Below are 19665 nucleotides of genomic sequence, written 5' to 3' on the forward strand. Positions count from 1 at the left end.
AATAAAAGCATTATAAGAAAAAAGAAAGAAAAATGAAAAAGGAGAATAACGTAACATCATCAGTCTATAACGTACAAAAAGCGCACGACTGAGATGGGAATCGAATACAAGTCTAGTGTAGTAAATCACTATCCTACCCAGTCCGCTCTCTAAATAGTAATAAATTCTTTCGCTCTTCAGGTTGATACTCATGCAGAGGTCACGGAATGTACCTGAACTCCTATGATAAGCCTGAGACTTGGGTTCGATTCTGCTTTATTAACTTTTTGTATATAATTTATTTTCATTTAAAGAGGAACAGGTATGATCTAAAATAATTTGGAAACCCGTACACCAAAGACGCGTGAGCTAGTGAGTATATCATAAAGTAATATAAAGTACTGGAGATGATTGACTAGAGTTTATCGTCCCTTTTCGATACTAAAGGTGAATTAAACAAAATATATTTCTTAAAATAGAATCTGAATCGTTATTCAGATTTCATAAAAAAAATTGATACACACAATGGGGATTGAAATCGCGAGCAAATGAACAGAAAGCCGTCCGTTAGCAACTTAGCTTCGAAGGAATATTGGACCTACACAAGTTCTATAGTCAAGAACAAACTAAATACATAAATAGAGGAAATGTTATGTTGTAATATGTTATTACTTATATATTTTTAATTTATCATAATTTATTTCGAGACTATTGAGAGGAAAGTGAGGCAAAATCGAGACCTGGCGATCGAAACGGAGACCGAGATCGAGACAAGTATTTGTTGATTGAGACAAGACCGTGAACGACACTATGATTTTCGACTCGACACGAGACCGAGAACGTATTGTGTTATCTCGTCTCTTATCAAGACCACTCTTAATATTAAGTTTCATTTAATATTCCATACACTAAGTTCACTCATGAATAATATTTGTTTTGGTAACGTGAGATTTATTGAAATATCTGTCTTCTAACAAGCAATTACCGAAAATACGAACAAATAGTTTAACAAGACCAAAAGGATAAACTTCTTCCTTTCAAGATTGGACTTAGGAGTACAAATTAACAAGAACACTGCAAAAGCGAATGTTTTCTTCTTATCATTCATCATACTCCAAAAGTTCAAAATATTTTGGAAAATATCTTCTTTCCAATTTTAAGTATTTCGTATGATTTTTCAGGATGTGAATGTTTTCTTTACGTATTATATGATTACTAATCTTATATCTATAAACACGATTTATTTAATTTTGAACTCTTTAGCGTTCTTGATATACTACTACTACTACTACTACTACTACTACTACTACTACTACTACTACTACTACTACTACTACTACTACTACTACTACTACTACTAATAATAATAATAATAATAATAATAATAATAATAATAATAATCTCCCTTGTGGTTATATGCTTAGCGTACGCGCGTTCGATTCCCGGTGGGAACTTATTTGCTTCGGATCAGTGTTACGCTGTAGGTCAACGTCTCAAATAGCTTTGGGGCTACAAAGGGATACTAAGCTACGAATCAACCTATCAGGCAATAATAATAATAATTCCCAATTTTACCAGATTCAATTCAGTCTTGAATGGGTTATTATTCTTATTGTTATCATAAGTTGATATTCATACATTTTGTTAAAAATAAGAATGGAAACTTATATTATTATTACGTATTAAACTAAACTTATAAGAATGCAGGGGTTTCATTCACATTTTGCTAAATAAACTAGTGCAACTTAAACCCAACAGTATATGAAGATTTGAAACAAAAAACGAACAAGGTACCTTACTTCATTTTTTTTTAAATTGTCGGATGTCCATAATTATTTCCCACTAAAATGATATACGAGTATTCAACAGCTAGGTATTAGGTCCATCTAACATTACATTAACGTTCATGAATCTCGTTTATTTAAAAACGAGTTTTAAATGTGTTAAACCATTGATTAGGTTAATTATATAGTAGTGTGTTAGTTCAATAATAATTATATATATACTCATATAAGGTATGCTTAAAAATCAAAGGAAACAGTGTGGATAGTGTTTTATCTGTTGGCTGCCAGCTGAAACTAGTAAACATGGTTCGGGTGTTATTTTGTTTAGCAGAAATGTGAACGAGGTACGAGATAGACACTTAATGACCCTGAAAAACGTTACGTATTACCGAAGTGGTATAGGAAGAAGACCCCGAGAACACCGGCTCAATTACGACTCTCAACGAAGAAAAGAAAGCACTCCGATCTTTCCGCACAAGATAGCTTCATTAAGAACTGCCGGTGCTGGGACCAGTATATGAGTCAAGATGTGAACAATACAGCGTAAAAAATACAGACACGCACACACTATCTATGATACTGCGGCTTTGTGGATGTATAATAATTATTATCTGAGCTTTTTCATTATTATTTTTATTCCTTTAACGGTGTTAAACTACATGTATGAACAGCAGTTTCCGCGCCAGTTGCCTTCATTAAGCTTGTGCTGTAATCAGTATTGCATGTTTGGAAAAGAACAAGAGGATGAAGTAATTTTGCTATTATCTCAACATGAGAACAAACTTCATCACTAAATAGTTTTCCTGTATCAAGGATTTATATATAGATACGATTATATATTCTGAATGATGGTATCACTTTTTTTTTCAGTAAGTGAATAATACACCATGAGAGTTAAATTATACTTTTAAAAATATGTGAACTTATATAATCCTTTCTTTCATTTGTAACTTCCTTAAAATAGGTCTATAATTACCACATGAGATGTAACTGAAGTGTAAATAATAAAAACACTTGGCTTAACAGCACATTTAAGGATCAAAGCCGCTCCAACGCCATCTGTCGCTGACCGGCTGAACTGGTCAGGGTTTGCTTTGTCACTAACCGGAATATCGGGAGCTTTCTAGACCCAGTGGTCGTCATGTCTTTTATTCATGTGACTCCCCAGTTTGCCTCACGACGCTGGTTGGAGGCCAAAAATTGGGAAGCACCGGCCGGAAATCGAACCCGGGACCATGCGGACACAAGTCCAACGCTGCAACCACTAAACTATAGTGTCCCTTAACTGAAGTGTAAATAGTCATTCTTAACAATTCGCAGGTTTTAGTTTCGAGATCCAAGCATTGAGGTAGCTAATTTTTCTCAATATGTATGAAGGAATATGTTTTAAAATAGTTCTATAAGATCGAGCGTCCTCAAACTGTTGATAAAAAAAAAAAGCACAATTACAAATGCGTGGGCACTTTTACCATCGGTATCTTCATACGGTATCTTAATGATCACATATAAAATAAATGACTATCTAACTCCTGCTCAACTGAGTTACAGAGTTAGTAGTTCCATCTATTTATGAGACGTAAATAGGTTTAGAACTTTATTTACAGCATTCAAATAGAATTCAGAAAAAGAAACCAAAATTTTGACTAAACTTCTATGATGAAACATACGTTTGACTTACTTAATAAATGTTCTTAACGTAATTCAAATTATTATATAGAAGAATGAAACCCATTCACTGATTAGGATTAGGAATTAGATTTCTGGGCTTTCGGCATCTATGGCCTGTTAGCCCGTCACGTATGAGGAATGACGTCCCTCAGCGACCACACTATCCAAGAAAAGGGAAGGAAGGAAGAAAGTGGTCTGGGACCTGTATGTTTGATACCATCCCGGCATTTGACTTGTGTGAATAAGGAAAACCCAGGAAAACCTCATTCAGGACGGCTGGCCTGAAAAAGCGTTTTATATTTTCTCGACCGACTGCCCGTACGAGGAAACCACTCATTCAGGCCAAACTACTATAGCTAGAAACGCGAATTTTGGATATAAGACTCTTTTTATCACGAAACCAAGGAAATAAGACAGAATTAAAAATAACTGTCCTAAGGAGATAAGAAAATAAAACAGGATTAAAAATAACTATCCTAAGGACATTTTATTGTTTTAGAATATATAATCTTACGAGTTCTTATAGTTAAGGAAATAAAACTGGGCATGTAAATTATTACTTAAAATAAGGGAATACGTGTATCAGCGTTTCAAAAATTCCGTTCTTGAGAGAGGAAGGGAGCCTTTTTCTATAATATTCAAATGTCTGGTTCTTTATTGAGAAAAATGCCCAATGCAAGAATTCATTTTTTAAGTTGGAGATATGAACTTCGGTACATAAATTCTTAATAAAACTGACCGAAGACGTATTGCAGCATTTTCGAAATACTGAAATTTCAGGTTATATTATATTTATTAAACTTTATTCTTCTTGTACTAAACATTGACACTTCTGCTTGTATATATATAAAAATCATTAGTCTTACCTTTAGCATGAAGCATCTTGAGATGATCTACGGTCATCTGGAGGATTTCGGCCTTCTCCAACTTGGCGGAACCTTGCTTCTCAAACGCGGTCGGCACAAGCCTCCGTAGCTCGGCTAGGCTGTTGTTGATGCGGTCCCTCCGTCTTTTCTCGATGATACCGCGTCTCTTCTTACGACTCAGCATCTGACAACTTTCTGAGTCACCAGGGGAAGAACATCTGCAAGAAAATTTTAAAAAATGTATCTATTAAAAATTTCTCTCCTATTTGGAGTGATTTTGAGTAGTAAAGGGAAAAATAAAAAAGTTTCATATTGAACATCCGACTATGTTAAGGGACAGCGTTTATGGCATTTGGAGGAGGTGCTCCGGGTTCCCTTTAAACGTTGTTGGCAATGAGACAGCTGCGGTATTGCCACGTTTACTGTATCTTAAAACAGAGAACGGGATAGGTATATATTTATTATCTGCTCACCTGCTTGCGCTATAGTGCGACTGTATAGTCACATCTATTTACCGTAACATAGAGTAACGTCGCGTTATATTCCTCGTGTCATTCGCCTAGCCCATATGCCATCAACTACCAATGTTCCACGCTTTAAATTAGGATAAAAGAACCCGCAAACAGAGTTGCGGTTGGTACTAATTCGGACTCAGACTCACTATCCTCAAATGGTCTCTGGCTTACAAATCACAATAAGATTCACACTACCTTAGATTCGCACTCACACATGCTTACACTCAGTTTTTGAGTTCGAGGTCGATGGGAGCCCAGACTCGGGTTCACAAGTTTGGACGTATCTGCTTCAAACATTAATTTGTTGGTTGGAGAAATCCCTTATCAGTGCGAGACGTGAATCTAGTGCTTAAGGTGGGATCAGACAACAAGAGGCTTCCTGTTAAGAATGCAACTCCAGTCTCGCTACTCGAATATTCAAACAATAAATATGTTTCGAAGATTCTTTATATTACGTTAAGTCAACGACAAAAGAAAGTGTATTTCATATACTAGATTATTTCAAAACAGAACGTCTTCAGTAACATTTGTAACAACCAACCTGGAGCGTTTCCTTAACCCTCCTTACGGGAGTTGACAATTTCCTACAATAATCTCCCTTATGAGAGTCTAATTGCCTAAAGGTGAAAGTAGGTAAAGAGGACTTAAATTTTGACATGTTCTAGAAGTACGTTTCTGCGTATTATGTATATATATTCCTCACAAACTATAGACCCATAAAAAGTCATCATTTTAAGAACATAAAAAAATTATTAAGTCGAATAGAGTATCAAATGAAATTACATGTTACATTTCGATCGTAAAAGTTAATCAATTTATTTTATTAGCGAGGATTTCTGAAACTTAAGTTTATTTTCCGAGTAAGGAATGGAGTTTAACGAAATAAGATCCTTTTTAATAGTTTGCCATTCTTGTATAAGGTTAAAATTTCAGATGTCTCAATAACTTGGAATCCCCAACATACTCGTAGATGTATTTTTAAAAGTAAAGAAATCAAAATCTTTGAATATATAAAATTCAAACTGGTTTGTCTACTTAATGGAAAAGTTTCAAGTATAATACAATCACAGGAATGGTAAAAGTCATTAGATTACTACGGCAAAAGGTTCGTTTTGAATCTAATGTATAAAATTGAAGGTGACTATGTTTGTGACTTGGTAACTGTTGAACCACCCGACCAATCTCGATCAAATTTTCAACATAGATGGGATTTTTTTTATCATTTCACTTTGACGGTGTTACTTAGAAGATGGGTATATACTATACATATATGAAATGAAATCTTTAAGTTTAACGTATATATATATAGGAAGGGGCTAAACCATAGTTTGCAGCTTTATCCAGTGTAAAGCAGGATTGAAACGCATTTTATCCAGTGTATATCTGGGGGGAGGCTATAGCCCCTATAGCCTCCCTCTTAGATCCGCGCCTGTATATATATATATATATATATATATATATATATATACACGGGCGGATCCAAGAAGGGGGGGGGGCTACGGGGCTATAGCCCCCCCCCCCCTTGACGCTCAGGTTTACACTGGATAAAATGGACTTCAATTCTGCTTTACACTGGATAAAACGGCAAATTATGGTTTTAGCCCCTCCCTTGATCATATCCTGGATCCGCCACTGTATATATATATATATATATATGATCAAAAATGTTCTATATTAGTGTGGGATCCATTTTCGGGGTCACTGAGACAAACAGGGACACTTCCGATGCCGTTTAAATCCAAGTTCAGCCTTTTATGTTCAAAATGACACGTATTCTCCCCGTGCAAAGAACGGGTAATCTGCTAGTATAATTATAAAATACAAAATAAAAAAAGACACATCTAAACCACAATTTAACATTAAAAATGCTTTATAATGACAATGTTATATAGGCTATCCGCTTATGTCCCCACAAAACACTAATCAATCAATGAGATTTATAAAGTCAATAGTCTTTCATAAAACTTTGGAGGAATAAGAATCAAATTCACTTTGCAAGTTCATAGTGAAATGAAATCTTTAACGTTCTACGATTAGGACCTTTAGGTTAAAGGAGATTAATGGATGTGAAAATATTAAATAAAATGTGAGAGGAAATGGAAGAACCTCGAGAAAATCTACAGACACAATATTGTCCACCACAAATTTACGTGGCCTGGGATGGAACTAAGAACCCTTCGCACCAAAGGTGAGCGCTCTACTGCTAACTTTGTAAGTTGTCCTTAGCTTCAGGTGTCACCATACTTTTATCTACCACCATATTTTCAACTTGTAAAATGGCAATGTTAGGAACAGTTTTAACAGATGGACGATACTGTTTTAAATTATGTGCACAGGTGTTCTTAACCACATCTATTTCCCGGAAGTACACGCATCAACCTTCGGAATAATTACAGTAAGTGAAAACTTGGATTATTTTGAGTCCTTTATTATTATTATTATTATTATTATTATTATTATTATTATTATTATTATTATTATTATTATTATTATTATTATTATTATTATTATTATTAATCTCTTTCCTTTGGTTGTTTCTTCGCAACTTCTCTAGTACTTGTCTGCAGTGCTCTGAACATTGTACAGTCTTTTTATGGCTGTCACAAACTCTAATTGAAGACATATCTTTACACTTACCCTGCATTTACATGTATACATATAAAGGTAAATAGTATATTGAATACGCACGATTTATATAACGAGATATCACTTCACTTGTATATCTTTAGAAAAGTTTATTTTTCGAGTTAAATGTCTCACACTTATGCTCTGAAGATAATGAACACGGTGATAATGATGAACGAACTAGTGAAATGATGAACGTAGGAGGAAATGAAAGAACCCACAGAAAAATTTACACATGATGTTTGTTCACCGCAAAACATACTTTGCGAAAGTTGTGATCAAACCAGGGACTCCATGCACCAGAGATATGCACTCTATTACTGAGCCACCACGGCCACAGAACTTTTTGTCTTTGTTCAGTACTGTATCGGATATTGTTCACTTTTAGTCAGTTCTTGCTATTACAAAGTACAGCGTGTTTGTTCGTTTGTTTGTTAAACTTCCATTCTCAGTATCGAATGTGTTTAATGCTCTCCAACCGGGAACCGAATCCGCGACCACGCGCACCATAGACGAACGCGGTAGCCACTAGACCAGTGGGAAGGACCCTATGCAGTACGTGAATACAATACTGAATACCGTAAAATTCATATCTTAAGAAATAATTTCGCGTAAATATTTCTTACACATATGTCGCGCATTTTTTAGCGAAATTTTTACGTGTTTGTTCAGTACTGTGCAGGATATTGTTACTTTATACTTGAGTCGTTCAGTTCCAAACCGCCTCTTGTCCATTTACTGAAAATCTCGGAAAATTGAGAAAAACTGTAGGATCTATACACGAGTGTTCATGTGAATCACTTGTACACCCTCAAATATATCTATCCAGTTCTACAAACATTTCGGAAAACTGTAGGATCTGTATATTTTGTAGAACTGGAAATACCTGAGTGTTCATGTGAATCACTTGAACACCCTCAAATATATCTATCCAGTTCTACAAAACATATCGATCCTACAGTTTTTCTCAGTTTTCCGAGATTTTATGTAAATAGATAAGAGTCGGTTTCGAACTGGACGACTCACCTATTTCTTGCTATTTCAAAGTACAGTTTCAATAGCTGTAACACAGTTAAAGCATTTTTCAGAACGAATTTTGGTGTTTAGCTACCAAAGAATAAGGCGTGAAATTAATTAGTTCGATGACCAGAACTAATAGAAGATAGAAGAAGAAGAAGAAGAAAAGATGTATACGCTCTTGTTTTTGCCAAAAACGTGAGAAAGAAATATCCCAAAAACGTCAATTGCAAAAGAAGACACGTTTTGTAAATCTTCCTAGTTCTTTCCTTTAATTTTTTCTTGTTCTAAGAGTTTTTAATCTTTTTTTTTAACATAGAGATTGATCTCTTTTTCACTGCTGATGTCGTGATGTCTAATGGCCTGTCCATGTGATTGTGTAATGCCCTGATTGTTGTCGCTAAAGAAATAAAGACCACCAGTAGCATTTTGGACGCTCTTTGTGAGTGACCACTGCTACGTGAAGAGGCTATGTTCCGCTGAATAAAAACCAATTTCCAACCGAGACGCTTAGCGTTCAACAGCCACACCGTTGACTTCTCTTTTATGACTTCTCAATTTAAGTTTAGTTGGTTTTTGTATTCATTCCATTGGCTCGAGCTCTGTCTTGCTCTAATATTATCCTTCTCCTAAGTTTTTTTTTTTTAAATAGTCTTTGCCAAATGATTTAGTAAAAAAAAGTCTCACATGTATCATGCAGAATTCCAGTGATGTTAACAGTACAATAAAATTTAAAAGCACATAATTTTGATTTTTTCCACTTGTGAAATAAGAACGAGTCTATTCACGTACACTTCCAGCAGCACTTCACGTTTACGGATCATATTTCAATTATAATTAACCGAGTGCATTGCTTTGCATGGGAAGAATAATGTTTTATGGAAAATATTTGAAAGATATGCACAATTGTTTTTTCTGGTTGCAAAGTATTTGTTGATGCAAATTCAGTTCTACTGGAGATACGTACACGGTCAACCCTGTTTCCCTGCTTAAATATCACATCTCGTAAAACTGCATGTTATCGTCAGCCTGGGATACATGGGCAATATTTAGAAAGATCTATGCCTAATAGTTTCGGAGATCTAAAGAACGGAAAAAAAAAAGTCCGTTCCCCATTCCGGGGATACCATCTCGGAAAATTCCATCTTATCTGCAGCCTTCATACAACAGATTGTTTGTACATTACAGAATTGCGAAGTTCTACACATAATAGTTTTCAAAATTTGAAAAACGAAAGAAACAAAATAAATCTCCCTCTTCTCTCTTAGAGGCTGCGTTTCGCAAAATCCTATTTTCGTACACAGGCTAGGGTACAAGGATAGGTCGTATGGCTAACAATTTCAGACATCTCATGAACAGTCGAAGAAATTTCACCAAACCGCGTCCTAGCCACTAGACCAGCTGGGGGGGCTCAAACCGAACATAGATTCCAAGGTATATAAAACATTAAGATGTACGAAACGAAGTAAATTTGTTGCTAAAATATTTATTTTTTGTGATTAAAATAAAATAAAATAACTATATTTTTATATAAAAAATAAAAGTAATAACTTAGTAAATATAATCTTGTACTGTACAATAAAACAAACTGTTGTGATTTTAATATAATTAACAATAAAATATTTGTGTATAAGTTTGTAATTTTAAAATAAATGTTTATTTTTTATTTATCTCTCTATTCGTAAATAATAATTTATAAACAAAATGCAAACATAAATTACAATTTAAAATATTTTAAAAATTAATCTATTATAATATTCTGTCTTAATACATATATCTGTGTATGATGAGGAAATGTTCGGAACTCTGCAAAATTCTACTATTGTAATGGAATATTTCGAATAACAAGAAAATTGTGTATTATAGTTTGAAAGAATGAATGAAAGCTATTAGACGAGTGACAATTTTAGTTGATGAATTGTATACTAGTCTATGATGCTTGTTTTCCAAAAGTTCTATTTCCAGGAAGGATTAGTACCCGATTTGAATAACCCTGTAGTCTCGGAGCACAAAACTAATAAAGTAAGCAAATAAAATATCAAAATATGTTCTATATGAAAAAGAAACTTTATTTTTCTTTCTTTCCTTTTCTTTTTTTCTTTTTTCTTTTTCTTTTCTTTTTTTTTCTTTTTTTTTTGGCATATGGGTTCGCACGTTTAAATGTGTGATTCAACTTTTCTTCTAACTTCTCATGTGACATGCTACATTTAGCTAACAATTCACGAGTAATAGAAAAATATCGATTATAGTCATGAAATATTTGTTATTTTGTATATGTTAATGAAAATTATACAAACATTAGTAGATATCAATGTAAGCATTCAGGAATGTAGGGCTATAAAAACGAAAGAAAAATGCTTTATATTATAAGCATTTGTAGTAAATGAATCATCATTTTTTTCTAACAAATGTGATTAACTTCCTATGAACAGCACAACAGATTTCTCTTGGTATGCTCACATATTCTAAGGTCAAGACCTGTAAATGTGTAGGTACACTCATGTCCAAAATTACTGTCGCATGTCTATAAATCTGTTGTTGTAGGAATATAATTTGATAACGAATTTGCCCGGTATTTCTTATAATGTTAGTGTGTGTATAATCGACAAAGACATGTATGTGGAAAAATTCATGTCAAAAGAGGAATAAATAAGAACAATAAAACGAAAATAAAACTTTCTTGTCCATTTAGCAACATTTTGTTTTACTGATTCTAATTTTCGCATTTTCCTATGAAATTTACCATATATATTTCTCGATTATAGACATAGTATCAGTATTAAAAGTACCCTGCAAAATCATTATGAAATTATATTCTTACAAGAATAGAGTTATAGATATGCGACAATCATTTTGAACATGAGTATACATACTATTCATTAAGTTCATATTTTTATCGTATAAATACCATCCTAGATAAAAAGTAATCTGATAAACAAAAGATTAAAATCGTTCAATAAGAAAACTAGAGTATAAAACCGCAAATGCAATGCACAGTGAAACAAAGTAAAAACTATTCTTCGTTTATGTGGATGCAGCGATTATATCAATATATCATAGTGCATTGTTCGATATTCGAAGATCTGCACCTCACTAAAATTACCTTCTATGGTTTGAACACTGCAATGTGTGTGCATTAGATAAATCGTGGATAGTAAATTATATGTGATATCTTTTCTTATTTAGCGTCATATAATAAGACCTTTGAGACGGAAGTGGAGTACGCAATTGAATTCACTTGCGTTTTAATTCTGTGGTTACAACATCAATTCATCCTTCAGATCATTCTGACCAAACTTAGTGCTGCCTACCAGACGAGACGAGACATATATTTTTTTCGCCCAGTTTTCTAAATTTTATAGAACTCTCGTCCAATTTTTTTTTTTTTTTTTTTTGCCAACTTTCGTAAATTTATGTACAAAATTTATGGTCTGATCTTTCTTAATGTTATCTAGAAGCTATCAGAATCTTCTCTGTCACGGGAGACATACGAAGAGTGTAATATAGCATTTAAATCATATTTGTTATTGGAGTATGTTGTGTAATGACTTGCATATAGCTAAACACTGACAAATGTTCTTTGTTATGCTCGTACAATCTCTTTGCCAATTTATAGTTTTTTTTTTTTTTTTTTTTTTTTTTTGTACTTTGAATCATGTAACACTAAAACAATGCTTCAGACCTAAGACTTGGGTGAACTAGTGTTGCCCACGACGAGATGAGAAATGTCACCGTTTCTTGTCTCATCTCAAATCTGAAAATGTAATTCTAATCTCGATGGTAACACTAACAACAATTTTCAGGGATGTTACTATTTCTTATCATAAATTATCTTTCCCAGTTTTACTCCTAGATAATGCAATTCCCGAGAAGCAAAATTTCTCTGACGCATAGACCCTAATGGCAGATAAATGAAATTAAAACTAGTTAATAATAGTAGTGAAAATTATTAATTTTTTCTTCATAGAACTAAGAGGAATTAAATCGATTTGAAAGAGAGTAATATAACTTAAAAAAATACTTAGTAATGAAAATGGAAATTTAAATTACGCGTGGTTAAGAGTAGCAATGGAAACTAAAATTATTCAAGATAAATTAATTACGAAAATTGTAGTAAATGTAATTTACGAGAACTGGACATTACAAATAGATTTAAAATAATATTGTAATTAACATAGCAGAGACACCCAAGTGATGTCAGTACCGGAATATCATAAGAGACCTTAAAACGAAACTTTTTCCTGTGGGATTTCTATGGAACATTGACTCTTAGCGATTAATCACAGGACAATTTCTGAACATCTAAATATTGGTCCATGAGGGAAACAACCCACGAAATCTAAGAGAAATTTCATGGATATTTCTCTGATCTGTAAAATATCTACCGCGAACCTATCCGTAAAATATGTCCCGAGACAGGTATGAAAGCTTTAGACAGTATCATGGATATGTACTAAGGTCTATATGGGAAATTGGTAAAGAATAGTAAAGTTAGAAAATTAAAAGTAAATTTCGAAGAGAAATAACGAAAAGTTCAAAGAACTACAAAATACGCGGATTAAATGATAGGATCAATCGATGTTAAGGGATGTTAGGTTTTTTGAAGTGTCTTTTATTCTTACTTCTTAAAGTATAATTGAAGAATATCTTGATTGATTTTCTGTGCAAACTGAAGCTGTTCAGAAAAATTTCAGAATAAATTTCATTGGTCATTTAAAATAAATCTAAACCTTCTTTTAATTTAATTTATTTGTAATCTACTTATGAATGACAATTTATCCACAATGGAAGTTTCATTTAAATTTAAGCTTGGTTGGTTGGTTAGAAGTTTCACGTCTTGTTTCACCATCGATGCTATATGAAACGCCGATCTTTACCAATCAGAAATTCGAACCACACGAGCTGTCGCCGGGAATCGAATCAGCATCTTCCACCCTAAAATCGCATAGTACATTATTTAGCCACGAAAGATATAAATTTAAATTAAGCGTTCAGTCAAATTAAAGAATTCAAAGGTTAATAATGTTTGTATTCGTCAAAAAGAATGTTTGGTATTTTTAGCTTCAGTTATGAGACTATTTATCCCTTTGTAATAAATACGATTTTAAAAGAAACTGATTAACTCTGGCCACCCTGTATTTAGCTTCATACATTTTCATGACAGAAATCCAATACTTTGAAACAATTGAACATGATAAGTGACTTTTGATTGATGCAGAAAGTTCTAATTTAAAGGAAATTTTCTACCCCAGTGGCTCTTTAATCTAAATAAAGTAAAAAAAAAAAGTACTATACTAGACAAAACTTTATGTATGATATATATTACTTACAGCATACAATTTGATGATTCATTACATACTTTTATACACTTCGGCTAGTTATCACATATGATGCATTCAGTATTTTATTTAATTTTTCATTAACACGTTTCAATTCGAAACTTTCAACATTTTTTTTTTTTTAATTTTGCCCATATTAATGTACATACTAAAGGGTAAAATCTTGAAAAGTAGAATAAGTTATTTATACTTTATTTTAAATGTTTATAAGATATAAACATTTAAGATTTATGTCTTATTTAAATGTTATATACAGATAACACAAAGTACATCAAATTAGATTTGAAGCACTAATAAGCATTATTTATGTGTATAAATTTGAGTCTGTTAACCTGACTCAAATACCTCAATGACTGTAGGTAAATATCAAGGATAAACACAATGAAATTTGCCCATGTGAAATGTTTGTAATTCACAAAACTCACAAATCAATTAAATGTAGTAGAAAATAATCTATTCCACAGAATATTATAGTTAGTGTGGAACGTGACACATTTACAAGAACTACTGTATTGCATGCTTTAATGCATGGTAATGTGTCTTACAAAACGTTAATTAAAAGACTGAATCGTGTATTATTACAAAGAACATACATTCATGACATAAGATGAAGTAAGATAGGAAAGCAATTATCCCGTACATTGCGCCAACATTTTTCTAAAGAAAAATTCGTCACGGAGTACATTTTTTCATTATTTACAGTAGAAATATATATATATTTTCTAATATCTTGGCATAACTCAATGTAGGAAGTGAGTGTGCCATCTGGAAGGTGAATGATTATCTCCGAATTCTTGTCACACGATAGTGTCTACGAAAAAGCATTCTAATGTATAGATGCGCATTGTACAGTATGTATGTTGAACACAAGTTCAAATTATACAATTTTTCGCATTTTAATTTAGAAACAAAGATATTCACTTTTTAAAATTATCACTTTAATGTCTTAAAATAATTATAATGTCGTTCTGTAATTATTAATAGCTATTAAATAAATGGAGTTTCACAGAGCTTTTTTAAAAGTCTTACTTGCCTGATGGAGACGAGTCCATAAGCAAAATAAATTGTGAAGCAAAATAAATTCTGAAGCAAAATGAATTGTGAAGAACTAATCTGTAACGAATTGGTATCGAAGTCATAATCATCAACTTTAAAGTCCAGCGCAATATTAATGGGATTATTTATTTATTATTTGGCTGTTTTGAGTTTCATATGTCTTGTCAGCACCGAAGTAATATGAGTTCAAAATGGGATCAGATTAAGTATTCCCACTTGGAGTCGAACCTAAGACTCCTTCATAAGAGAACCGAACAGTAACTGTTTAGCTTTATTATTGTTAATTATTATTGGTATTGTTATTAAAAATAATAATAGTAACTACAGTAGCATTTATGAATTTCATTTCAGACTTTTTTTCTTATTGATGTATAAGATGTATTTTAAAGAAAAATACTCACTGTTCCTTGGAGGAAGATTCTTCTGAAAAGACGTCGTCGCAATCACTTTCACTTCTTTTCATACTGTACCGCTCCCACCTAGGGTCGTCCCCCTGGGGAGCAACCCCTTGAAACAACACTCGCCACAGTGTCACGGCAGCGATTATCCTCTCATACACAAAATAATTAACACCTCGCACTTGTTACTGTAGAGGAATCTTGTAAAAAAAGGTTAAGTGAGGCAATGAGGTATTTTGATAGGCTGATTAAAAGTACTAGAAAGAGAAGTATTTTTTTTTTTATGTCTTGTGGTATTTGTTATTTCCGAAAGCACATGAAGTTTAATTGGTTCTGTTAAATGTTCCTTGGTGGTCCTTCTTAACACACGTGAAGTCACTTCGAAGACGTCGTTCACACACGCTTATCGTTGTCATACATTCATGCGCGCATGCATCCAAGACTTTTGTCACTAAGTCTTCGGACGTCGTACTGAGTCCTTGCTTCACTCACTGTCGACCGACCGAACCTGCGCTCTCGTTCGTCTGTACGTCGCCCAGTCGTTCGTCCGCTCACCGCTTTACTTCCGCTGGCGACACTGCTAAAGCAACTGCCTCCGTTCTGCTGGCCTAGCGCTCAGCCGCCGCACTGACACACGACGAACCACCGTCTAGTCTCAAATACCCATGTCAGTCGCGTGTGAGGCCGGCTGGAGAGAGGTTCCCACGGCTGCCGTGTGAACGCCGCTTAGCGCCTCCTGCACAGCACAGACATGCAAAAAGACCCACCGACCAGCAGCTGCTCATCCAAGGAAGAACTCACTAACAGCCTCCCTGGTTTCTATCTTCCTCCTTCCACCACTCGAGGGTCGGATAGGCTTTTTTTCCTCGAAACTTTACTTCTCGAGTGTAGCCACACTATTTACCTGATTGACAAGACAATGAAACCGCACGGTCCCCCTCGGATCAAACCAGTAGCTCAAACATTGCATAAAAAACACACCATAATCACTGACAACACCTTTAATTCTTAAAACAACATACATTGTTCAGAAAAGTGTTTGCCATTGCTTTTATTCTTCCATTTAGATACACAATTCATCTTAGAAGGAAAAGTGTGACAAGTAAAAAATATTTTAGATTAAATTTCTTGAAATATTCAGAGCGACGTCTCAGGGTTGACCCGAGTACTAGAAGGAAGAGTATTAGGGGGTGACACCTCCGACTTCACACATACAAGGTTCTCTATTAGAATCCAGAACATCTTTGAGAAAGAGTTGAAGAAAAAATATTTTTTTTAAAGAAAACAAAAAAAAAAAAAATAGATAGTATTAAAAAGAAACGAATAAAGTGAAAAACTAAAAGATAAAATAGAATTCTATTTTCAAGGAAATTTCTTTTGAAATGTTTTCTATTTACCACTTATGCATTTTAAGAAAGAAAAACATGGGGAGTGCTGTCACATATTATAAATTGATTATATATGAGCCGTTTCGGGGCCCGATGTACGAGCGTATTTGGGGGGAAGGGCTAATGAAATAGTTGGTTCTGGTGCAGAAGCGTATTTGGAGCACCTTAATAAATTTATTGGTTCTGGTGCAGGAGGGCATTGGAGGGCCCCTAGTGAATTAGTTGGTTCTGTTGCAGGAAGGTATTTGAGTGCCCTTAGTGAATGAGTTGGTTCTGGTGCAGGAGAGTATTTGTTGAAGCCCCAATCAGCGAGTTATTTTGAAGATGTAACAGTTGAAGATTGGTCCCCTTATCGGAAGCCATAACATCAGACTACGTTAAATTGATTTATTTACTGTATCTAGGAAAGATAGTGAAAAAGAGCCTACAATATGAAGACGGCATCTCATTGGGAGGTAGAATGATTATGGTAAAGACGGGGCAAACGGACATGCTAAGCAGTAATCTGTTACTTGTATGAATACGAATGACCGAAGAGAACTCAAGATGTTTCTTACAAACCAATAAGCTTTCTACAAAGTAAAGGTATAATAAAGAAATCAGTTTGTCAGTTAGTCAAGGATATATGGAACAATTAGTATATAAGGGTGCAAGATGTCAATATGCCCCATGGGGTGGGGCAGAAAGACAAAAATGGTGGGGCAAACGGACAGTTACAGTTAGAGTTCACAAACCACTAACACTCTTACAATGAATACATAGAAAGTAAGCATCACGACCGTTTGGATCGCATTCTACATGGAACCAGAAAAAAACAATGCTTAACATTTTCATGAGTTAAACTTCTAGCTCTAGCATAGGATAATGATTGCGCTACACACACACTAAGTGTTTTGTGACGCTGTAGGAAACTACGCACTCAATCTTTACCAGCCAATTTTTACATCATTATTGAATGTGTGTTTGTATTTGTTTGCAACAGCAAAGTTGTACGCCAACTTTCGAAATTCGTAATTCGTAAAGTTAACCCAAATCCCATTTCATCCAAGGCGAGAATGTTTTACGATTTCCAAACTTTCGGATTATGTGCGATGACATAACGCATCGTCGTAGTTTATTACAAGGGACATTGAAAGTTGTCGCTGCAGTTGACAGACTATCCCCTTTAGCCTAGCCGGAATAGTCATGGGACGTAAAACTTAAAGGTTTCATTTCATTTTCATTTCATTTGCAGTTGAAAGAGCCATCTTGTCTTCGCGTATCGCTCTAAGAGCAGCGGCCATGGACGCATCTTCCCATTTGCATCTGTCTGTTGTGCGAGATCGATGACGTACCATCTCTGGAAAAAATGGTAGTACTAATAAGAAACCCGCCTCTTAAGTAATATCACACACAGAAATATTGTTTTCCTACTTCATATTAACCATTTAGGTCACTGTCCATTTGCCCCGCTAATTGCATGTCCGTCTGCCCCGCATACACATTGGTTTCAAATATTTCTGACCCTACTCAATAGAGGGTACGTAACGTTCATTTACTCTAGTGGCGCGTGTGTCTATCCATGCTATTATCTGCTGCTCTTCCCGCGAATGTTTAGCATCTTTCCTTCCTTGTCAAATACTTAATTTCTGAAGTCAAGTTTTAAGAAATCACGTTTTGGGACACTTACTTCTGTGTAATTATTGCCGATTTCCTCACAATAGTGTTGTAAACACACGATATTAAGTGAATTCCACTCCTGCGATGTGAAGCACGAACTTTAACCATTCACCACACACGTCTCAAATCACTGTTACCAGATTAGTATATTTCCTATTACTATATTTCTTAACTCCTATCGGTCTGCCCTCACCGTCCCTCTGCCCCGTCCTTACCATAGGTGTATACCTCTTTACTGATGATATGCCGCTTGTTCCAGAATCTGAGGAGAAAATCAATAAGATGTTAGAAAACTTGAGGAACGGCTGTGAAGAACATGGGATGAAAATTAATGTTATATAGACAAAAGCCATGGTGATTTGAACGAAGTGGTTGGTGCCAAGTATAGAAGTAAGAGGGGAGAAAATAGGACAGGTGACTAGTTTTCGATATCTGGGTAATATTATTAGTGATGATATGAAATGTGGACATGAAATAAAAGCAAAGATAAGAATGGCGAAAGAAGTCTTTAGGAGGAAGGAAATACTATTTTGTGGGAATTTCAATAAAGAATTGAGAAAAAGACATAAAATGTACTTTACGGGTACGAGTATTGTACTGTATAGTCAGAACATGAGCATTACGCAAAAGTGATGGAAAACGACTGGAAGCTCCCGAAATGTGGGTGTGGAGAAGAATGAAGAGAGTTAGCTGGGTCGAGCAGAAAACAAATGAGAGGGATTTAGAAATGGTGAGGGAGAAAATAACAATTTTAGATATTATTAAGAAGAGGAAGAGAAACTGGTTGGAACATTGCCTAAAAAGGAACTGTATCATGAGGAACGTGCTAGAGGATGTGGTAGCAGGGAAAAGAGGGAGAGGGAAGATATTACAATTAAGTGACGATATCAAAACAGAAAAATCGTACGTAAAGATGTAGAGGTTAGCGGAAGACCGTGGAGCATGGGAGCTTTTCAGTTGCGGCAAGTGACCTTCTAATAAAGCAGAATACTTATGATGATGATGATATGGCTCCCTAATAGGTTCTGCAGGGCCTTCCCTCCTCGGAGACCCTTGCTGCACCAATGGCTGGTCCTCTTCTTCTGGGGACCACAAAGGGAGTAATACTATGAAAATAGATTAAGTCAGGCAACTACATATTACGACTTCAACAAAGACATAGGCCTACTATATACTCGTATAAAATTTTGATAATTTTCACAATGATGTATTGATGGTCGTAGTCTAAGTTGGATATTTGGAAGACTTCGTCGATTGTACAGTTCGAGTTGTTTAAAACGGTTTAATATTAGATGATTTTTCATTTTTGATCATTTCTTGCTTTTTAACAAAAGCAACTTTTCTAGGGGAAAGAGGATAGGGGTTGAACAC

At 34.5% G+C, this 19665-nt stretch overlaps 1 protein-coding gene across 1 annotated transcript in view; it reads right to left on the reverse strand.

Moving 5' to 3' along the window:
* Hey (Hairy/E(spl)-related with YRPW motif) overlaps positions 1–15979 on the reverse strand; it is a 53330-nt gene extending 37351 nt beyond the window's left edge. Inside the window, exons 1-2 of the mRNA XM_081755482.1 lie at positions 15251–15979; positions 4298–4515 (exon numbers count right to left, since the gene is read on the reverse strand). Of these exons, the coding sequence (XP_081611608.1) occupies positions 4298–4515; positions 15251–15312 (280 nt within the window). The 5' untranslated portion in view covers positions 15313–15979. The remainder of the gene's footprint in view (positions 1–4297; positions 4516–15250) is intronic.
* Between the last annotated feature and the right edge of the window lie 3686 nt (positions 15980–19665).

This window comes from Thermobia domestica, chromosome 4 (assembly GCF_964235325.1).
Source record: "Thermobia domestica chromosome 4, izTheDome1.hap1.1, whole genome shotgun sequence".
NCBI lineage: Eukaryota > Metazoa > Arthropoda > Insecta > Zygentoma > Lepismatidae > Thermobia > Thermobia domestica.